Below are 9,108 nucleotides of genomic sequence, written 5' to 3'. Positions count from 1 at the left end.
ATGTGTATGCTCACCACTCTTATTTACATTGTATACTAATGATTATAGCAGTCACCATCCTGGAAATATTGTAAAATTTTCAGATGATACTGCCATTCTTGGTCTTCTGTATGAGGATGAGGCCATTCACCATTATACTACTGAGATAACTAAGTTTGTTATATGGAGTAAAGAACACAGTCTCGTAATTAATGTTGGAAAAACACAGGAAATGATTATTGATTTCAGATCAGTTGGCAATCACCAGTGTTGAGAAAGTTACTTCCAAAGTGTAATACATTATATATTACGAATTACTGTTATTTGAAAGTAATTAGTTACATTACAATATTACTGTCTCTGAACTGTAATGAGTTACACTACATTTGCGTTACTTTTGAGTTACTTTCATCAAAATAACAGAAGTATGACTTGGCATTATAAAATGTTAAAATGTAGTTTATTGCTGCTTATAAATCTAGCAGTTATGTGTTGGCCCTCGAGCTTTGAATAGGCACAGTGAAGACTTATGGCAAAATACAGTAACAATCACTGTCAGAATCATAAACATAGACAAATGATCTGGTATAAGTCTGGTAAATTATGGTACACATACCAAACACAATAGAGCTAGAGACCTATCTAATGCAACCTATAGCCTAATAACATGGCAAGACACACAACCTCTTTTCCATTTCTTAATTCACTTTTAATTCAGATTCACAGCACAAACCTGGCATGCACTGGGTTGACACAACTTATCAAAAAGTGCTATTGGAGGATCAGGCCTCAAGGAATACAGCTCATTTCAGTACAATATAAAGATTACATATAGGCTAACATATAATTGCGTAATAAAACACAGAAAAACAGAGGAACACTGCTTTTTGCCAAACAACAAATATAGGCAAAGGCTGGTAAAAACTTTGAACAGTGATGTTTAAATTTACCATTTAGATAACCATGTTTAAGTCTACACTAATGTTACATTGTAGTTTAGGTTGCTGTTTGTAATAAAACTGTAGATAGCATAGGAATAGCCGAGCAATCTATTATGTATATGGACTGTATAGCAACGTTAGCTTACCTTGTCATTGCTGGTGTGATATGGATTTTACTGGCAAGCTTTTTAAAAGTCTCTTTACTTCTGAGGTTCAAGCAGCAAAGGAGACCGATAGAAACTTTGTTGCTTTTACTTAGTGCTCTCATTCGCAGATGCACGTGCGCGCTACCGGACCTGATTGCGACCACTTTAGTGTCATGACTCTGGAAGTGAGACAGGACGCAACCGCAAGGTTCAAAATAAATAACATTTAATAATAAAAACACGAGGGCAGACATGGTGAATGCAGGAACAGCAACACAGGAAACAGACAGGGTATCAATGACAATAATCCGGCAACCGGTGTGACAGAACAAAGGCATATAAATACAAAGACAATTAAACAAATGACAAGTGTGGTGTATTGGCGTAATGAGTCAATGAAAGTCCAGGTGAGACGGATCAGTGCAATACACAAAACATGTCACGGACTATCCGTGACATAACCCATCCCGCTACGAGTGGCTACCAGACACTCACATAAACACAAAACAAAAACAAAGTCTGGTAGCGAGAGTCCAAGGGAGGGGTGGAGGGCTTGGAGACCCTGGCAAAGCCGGCAGCCGCCGGGATGAGACTGTTGGATGCATCTGTTGGCCAGACTGCGCCAGGAGAACCGGAGCGATCGCTCCGAGAACCGAGGCAGACGAATTACCCCCCTCCTGGGAATTGTCGACGATCAGATGCCCCCGGAAATCATCTCCCATCCCCTCGCGTAAACGGAGACCCTCCCTCGGTAGCCACCCCGGGGAAATGATCGGGCGTGGTCCGTTCCGGATCCCCCTACGAGCAGGATGGTGGTCCTCCGAGGGACCGTCAACGACGACTCAACCATTGGGGGACCGCCTGGGCCGATCCTCCTCCCGCAGGCCCGCAGGAGCGAGCGATCGCTCACGGTGGTCCCCAAGAGACATCGGGGCTGATGGGGAATGAACCCCGATGTCACTACTCCCCCTCGACGAAACTCCTGGGGGAGACGCCCTCCGTGAACCTGCTGCGTCCAGTTTGGCCAGATTATTCTGTCATGACTCGGGAAGTGAGACAGGACGCAAACGCAACGTTCAAAATAAATAACATTTAATAATAAAAACACGAGGGCAGACATGGTAAATGCAGGAACACAGGAACAGCAACACAGGAAACAGACAGGGTATCAATGACAATAATCCGGCAACCGATGTGACAGAACTAAGGCATATAAATACAAAGACAATTAAACAAATGACAGGTGTGGTGTATTGGCGTAATGAGTCAATGAAAGTCCAGGTGAGACGGATCAGTGCAATACACAAAACATGTCACGGACTAGCCGTGACATTTAATCAATGTTTATACAGCCACGGACTTCCCAGATTCGGCTCTTTTTAAGAAACGCTTCTATATTTGACGCGCACCACGTCCAAATCGCAGTTCAAATACAAAATTAAAGTAAAAATGAACATGCTGCATACAGCACCCGGAAACAGAAATACGATCGTCATTTTACACGCAGCTTTTTCCTGTTTGGATGCTGGTCGCGCGCATTGGTCAAAAATTAAAAATAAAAATAACACTGTCTATTTTTGAAATGCATTGTTGTAACGCACTCCTTACTAAGACTGTAACAAGTAAAATATTACCAATTTTTTATCAGTAATGCGTTATATTACTGCGTTTCAGCAAAAACAAATATATTACTGTAATATATTATATTTTGTAATGCGGTACTCCCAACACTGGCAATCACTCACCTATTATGATAAACAATGAGCCTATTAGACATGTTGCTTCATACAAATACTTAGGTTTGCTTATCGATGATAAACTTTCATGGGAAGCGCATGTGGATAATCTGTGTCAAGGGCGCAACAAAAAATGTACTTTTTACAGAGACTCAGACTTTTTGGTGTCACTCAAAGGGTTATGTTGTTGTTTTATTATGCCTGTATTGAATCCATCTTATTGTATGGCATAACCGCCTGGTTTGGTAATCTGACAGTTACCTTGAGAGCACAGTTGACTCAGCTGGTGCATATGGTAATGAAAGTGGTTGGTTTGGGGGTTTACCCCAATCTTCAAACCATAATCGATAAAACTGATTTTAAACAGGCAAGGAAAATGACTCTGAACCCATCTCATGTACTTTATCCTGAATTTGAATTACTACCATCTGGTTGACGGTTCCACACTGCAAGGTTTAGATACAACAGCTATAGGAATTCTTTCATTAAATTCAAAGGACATGACTGTTTGATTGTGAATCGGTGTTGATGAAGGTGTTTCTGTTGTGCAGCTTTACTTAACTGTACTGCCCAAGACAAATTTCCCTTCACAGGGACAAATAAAGTAATAAGTATATAATAATGAGTTATTAAATAACTCACAATGTCGTGATATGAATCAAATGTTGTAAACACAGTAGGTCGATATACGCTTGCTAACTCATAACTTATGCTGCCTTCACGTGCTATGGAAAGATGATAATTCGCGTTTATGAACTGGTATTTAGTAGTGTGTTGTGTTCAAGTGCATTTGTTGTCGTACTTTAGGGAAAATACATTCACGTGAGTAAATTGCGTGACCGCTCATTACTAGGAGGCTCCTAATGACTGTTAGCTAGCATCTGCTAACCAAACCATAATGGTATTTTTAAAAATACTTCTTCCAGCCTGCATTCAGTTGTTTTGTTGACAACAAGTAAGCGTCGCTAAACATATGTCACACACTCCGTTGCTCTGGGCTGGGTTTCCCGATAACGATTGAACTTAGCACTTAAGAGCGCTTTCTACGAGCTACTTAACGAACATTCGTTGTTCATTTACGTGTGTTTCCCAAAGATGCACGTGAAACGATCGCTCGCAGCTGGGTTTTAAGTGCTACTTACGAGTCGCTATCCGTTTGTCAAGTGCTGAAATGTCACCAATAGAATGACTCAAATTTGTAGCAGAAGCTTGCTTAGGCTAATGATCTAGTCGATGTGCAATAATATTTTTTATAATATTTTTTATTATTGTTCAATTACTTTTTAAAAATGTTTTAAAATTGTTCTTAATGAAATATTCTTTCCCGTATTTAGTTAGGACTTGTCCCACTGCAAAATGCCTTCTGTATTTTATATTATAGTTTAGATTATTATTATTATTTGTTGTTTTTTATTATCTATGTTTATTTATTATTATGGATTATTGCATTGTACCGTAAATATTTATTTGGTTTCTTTAATCAGATGCCATACCCTTCAAAACATTTTTTTTACTGTAGCCTAGATGAATTATAGCAGCAATTGGTAGCAATCCTACCAATTGCTGCTATAATTCATCTATGCTACAGTAAAAAAATTTTTTATAATAATAAAAAATATTATAAAAAAATATTATTGCACATCGACTAAAGATCATTAGCCTAAACAAGCTTCTGCTACAAATTTGAGTCATTCTTTTAGTGACATTTCAGCACTTGACTTTTACCAAAATTGTACCAAATACGTTTTCCTTCTTTATTAATTTATGTTTAGTCATTTAAATTTGATTTCTCATTTGAAATTTAAATATATTATATTAAAGTAATTTAAACAAATAAACAAAGAAGAACCCAATAAATAAATATACATTTAAAACATTACATTATCGTCATTGCAGGAGTGCTGGTTGTCCTGCAGGTGACCTTGTAACTCTGTTGTCTTACGATGCACTTATGAATGAACGATTACTCCAGAGCACTCGTAGTATGACAACGTTAGGCTAGTTCTTTTTTCCACCATAAAGAGAAAAGTGTCACGTCTGTAGTTTTAAAGGATGCAAATGCAAGTACCAAATAAAGGGGATTTATTAAATAAACACAAAACGGAATGCAAGACAGGCAGGAAGTCAAAACAGGAACAGGAATACAAACGTGTAACCAAGACAGCCAAACAAGGACAATGAACCAGTAACAAACAAGACCAGAGACAATGCTTAAATAGGCAGGCTAAATGAGTAACAGGTGTAACAGCAATGATGGGTAATTAACAGATGAGTCCAGGTGAGAACAATCAGCACACATACAAACTCAGAACACGGAATCCACCGTGACAGTACCCCCCCCTCTAAGAAGTGGCTTCCAGACACTTCATGCGAAATAACCAAGAGTCCAGGTGTGTGGAGGAACAGAGGTGGACTAGGGGGAGGGACAGAGGGCCTGGAAAACCAAGGCAGAGCCGACCGAGCCGGTAGCCAAGGCAGAGCCGACCGAGCAGGTAGCCAGGGCGGAGCCGACAGAGCAGGTAGCCAGGGCGGAGCCGACAGAGCAGGTAGCCAGGGCGGAGCCGACAGAGCAGGTAGCCGCACTGGCATCCAAGGAGGCACTGAAGGCAACAGGAACCCAGGCGGACCTGGATACCAGGATGGTACCGGTAGCTGCAGGAACCTGGGTAGATAGAGAGACGGGATACAAAAAAGGCCTCACAGCCAGGATAGAGACTTCAACATAGGTTCCATTAGACCAGGTAGAAAGTTCAGGATCAGTCATTTTGGGCCAGGCAGAGAGTTCAAGATCAGCCATCCTGGGTAGGGCAGAAAGCTCAGAGATCTTGAGATTGTCCATCTTGGACAGGGCAGAGAGAATAGGGAATTCAGGAATGGCCCTATTGGCTAAGGCTGAGAGTCTGAGGAGCTTGGGAACAGTCATGTTGGCTGACTTACAGGGCACAGGAATCTCAGAGGTGACCATCTCAACTTTGAAAGGACTCTCAGGAAATACAAATACCTGCCTTATGGTCAGGACAGGGAGTTCAAGGAACTCTGGTTCAGCCAACCTGGTCAGAACAGGAAGCTCAGGAAACTCAGATTTGGACCTTTCAGCCAGGACAGGAACTTCCATTTTGTGAACAGACTCAGACGATTCGGCCATCTCGGGGACTGGATAGAGCACGGCCATCTCGGGGACTGGATCAAGCATGACGGCGGCCATCTCGGGGACTGGATCGGCCATGACGGCGGCCATCTCGGGGACTGGATCGAGCATGGCGGCGGCCATCTCGGGGACTGGATCGAGCACGGCGGCAGCCATCTCAGGAACTGGATAGAGGACTGCGGCGGCCATCTCGGGGACTGGATAGAGCACGGCGGCGGCCATCTCGGGGACTGGATCCAGCACGGCGGCGGCCATCTCGGGGACTGGATCGGGCAAAATCTCATGCAGGCTTGGCTCTACAGCCTGTAGAGCCTGGTACTCACTCCTACTCCCCCCAAAAAAATTACAGTGAGACCTCGTCGTCGTCTCCGATCCAATGGCATCAAAAACTCGCCTCATCTCCAACGACAATGCCTGGAACGAGGCACAGCATGGGTGCTGGTTATCCCACATAGCACTTCACCAAAATGCCGCTCGACCGGTGAGCAAAGCCAATACAAATGCCACTTTGGAGTTCTCGCTCTCAAACATCCTGGGTTGCCTGGACAGATAAATAGCACACTGATTAATAAAGTTCTTGCAACCGTTTAGCTCACCCGCATAACTCTCAGGGCTAGGCATTTCCAACTCCAGTTGATCACTTGGCTTTGTCGGTGTGGGTGTAGTGATGGGATTTTTTAGAGCTTGGATCTTGGATCTGTTGTGTTAACTCCTCCAATTGCGTGGCCAGTGCTTGTTCCGCATGCTCCCTCTCGCCATCTCTCTCCTGCTGTTGTTCCTTGTCACGTTTGAGCCACAGCATGATAGCCTCGGTATTCGCTGCATCCAAATGTGGCTGGTTCATTCTGTCACGTCTGTAGTTTTAAAGGATGCAAATGCAAGTACCAAATAAAGGGGATTTATTAAATAAACACAAAACGGAATGCAAGACAGGCGGGAAGTCAAAACAGGAACAGGAATACAAACGTGTAACCAAGACAGCCAAACAAGGACAATAGCCGCTTTTGCACTATCGGGCCTGTGCGAGCCAGAGCTTCAAATGGGCCTCACGGAGCCAATAGCCTCAGACCTCCAGCTGTGTAGCCAAAATCACGACGCGTTTGCATTGTCAAGCCAATAGCGCCGCAGCGCTTCAGAAAACCCCGCCCTTAATACGCCTACCTGGATGTAACGTCACACAACTCCGCCTGTTTTACTGTGAGGAAGTCACTTCAATCTTACAGGAGACGGGAGTGAGATCGCATCATCATACAACAAACAAAGAACATAACTGAGGCGGCTGTTTGCACGGTGAAAGCCAAGATGAGAAGATAGATATGTTTGCTCCATCCGCGGTGTTACTCTTGAAGTTTATGTTGGCTGCACACGAGCGATCTCAGGACGAGACAATATCAGATCAATAAGCTTTATGAAGTAGGATGTAGCCCCTATCCTCCGCCCCTTTACACTAGACCGGAGTTTACGATAAGGACCTGGGTTCTTTTAATACTAAATTATCTTTTAATCCTGTCTTCTACTAATTAGTTAGTCCTCCAGTGAATCACTTCAAAACTGTAAAACACACACACACACTCACAAATAAACGTTTAAACACAGATATACTGTATTGAATGTCTTTTGAAATGAATGCTTTTTTACTTGAATTGAAATATGAAATGGAATGAAATATGAATCAATATCAAAATCTGACCATGTAAGTTAAGTGCAAATAAACAAATAAAATAAATCAAACAAACTTCTGTGAGATTGTCTTCCTTTTAACTGCAACTAAACACTTTTCCACTGTATCACTGCAGGATTATAAATTTTAAATCACCGTAGTGGATTTAAGTCACAAAAGTTATCCACATAACCACCAAACAGACAGTTTAAAGCTTCAGTTACTCAAAGTAATACTTTACAAATGAACTTGCAACTCCTTTAACTTTCTGTAAACTCAAATGACTCTTTACATATTTTAACGTATTCAAAAACACATTAGAATTGAAGAAAAGGAAAAGACTGGTCACCTTGTTATTAGTGCACTTGAATTTTACATCTCTTTCACACGTGCACGCACACACACATACACAGTACACACATCCCACCCCGTTGCAGGCCTGATACGGAGCTTGAGTGCGTAGTGGCCGGGAAAACAAAACTGGCCCCTTCGCTCTGAAGAGCAAACAAAAAGACTTTTTAGTTTTTTTACCTCAATCTGGAAGCTAGTGTACGTTGAAATACATTCACGTTCATCACATTGAAATGGTCCTCAGTGTCACGTGTGTTACAATGTTTCAGCGTGCAACAGGTTCGATGACTGTTTAAGCACCAGATGTTCATAAAGTTACCAGACGATGCCCACCGACATCTCAATCCCGAGAGACTAAAGTCCGCGTAATTGTCTTGAAAATCCGCTTGGTTTAAGCAGATAACAAAAGCAGTTTCAGTCACAATAATAAGTTATGCTGACGTGCACCGCGTTCAACTCTGACCGAGCCAAACAGGCAGAGACTGCAAAACTTACTTGAAACAGTACGAAGTAAAACGATCCACCTCCTTAATGTAGAAATACGAGCAGTACTTCTGTTTACAGGCAAGATTCACGTTTTAAACACGCAAACAAGTCGGTATCAATCACGTCTTTCCTCTCGGTAACTTTTGTATCGTCTCCCCGCTCTCATCTCTCGAACTCTCTCTGAGCATTCCCCAACGAACCCCCCTCTCCGACCATCTGATTGGCTCAAAAACATGTCAATCACTTTTTTGTCCAATGAACATCAAATGACACCCAAACTGATGTTAGACACGTTTTTCTCATGTACAAATCAACCAAACTATAATATAGCAAAGTAAACAAAACAATAAATTTTTAACAGAAACCAGTTTCAAAATACATAGAAAATAAAACATTTTATAATACATTCACCCTCAGTAAATAAAGAAAATAACAAATTTATACATCAGGGTTACAAGGATAATTACAAATAAAGCGTTCATCTACCTAATGTGCCATTATACTATATACACAATATTTTAAAGAATATAACGAGTCCAAGTTTTACATTTATGTAAAATAATCTTATTTTAAAATATGCACGTGTGTCTAAATATGTAACGTTAAGTTTGTAATTATAGTTCTATGGCGATGTAAACATACTTACACATTATAAGATATC

At 41.5% G+C, this 9,108-nt stretch overlaps 1 protein-coding gene across 1 annotated transcript; it reads right to left on the bottom strand.

The window, feature by feature from the left end:
- Positions 1 to 4,836: 4,836 nt before the first annotated feature.
- On the bottom strand, positions 4,837 to 8,897 carry LOC141351361 (uncharacterized). Its single transcript, XM_073857977.1, has 2 exons — positions 7,960 to 8,897; positions 4,837 to 7,501 (listed from the first exon to the last, which is right to left on the bottom strand). The coding sequence occupies exon 2, from the start codon at positions 6,401 to 6,403 to the stop codon at positions 5,216 to 5,218; it is 1,188 nt and encodes a 395-aa protein (XP_073714078.1). The 5' UTR covers positions 6,404 to 7,501; positions 7,960 to 8,897; the 3' UTR covers positions 4,837 to 5,215.
- Between the last annotated feature and the right edge of the window lie 211 nt (positions 8,898 to 9,108).

This window comes from Misgurnus anguillicaudatus, chromosome 20 (assembly GCF_027580225.2).
Source record: "Misgurnus anguillicaudatus chromosome 20, ASM2758022v2, whole genome shotgun sequence".
NCBI lineage: Eukaryota > Metazoa > Chordata > Actinopteri > Cypriniformes > Cobitidae > Misgurnus > Misgurnus anguillicaudatus.
The sequence above is the reverse complement of the archived record's forward strand: the minus strand, read 5'-3'. Positions and strand labels throughout refer to the sequence as shown.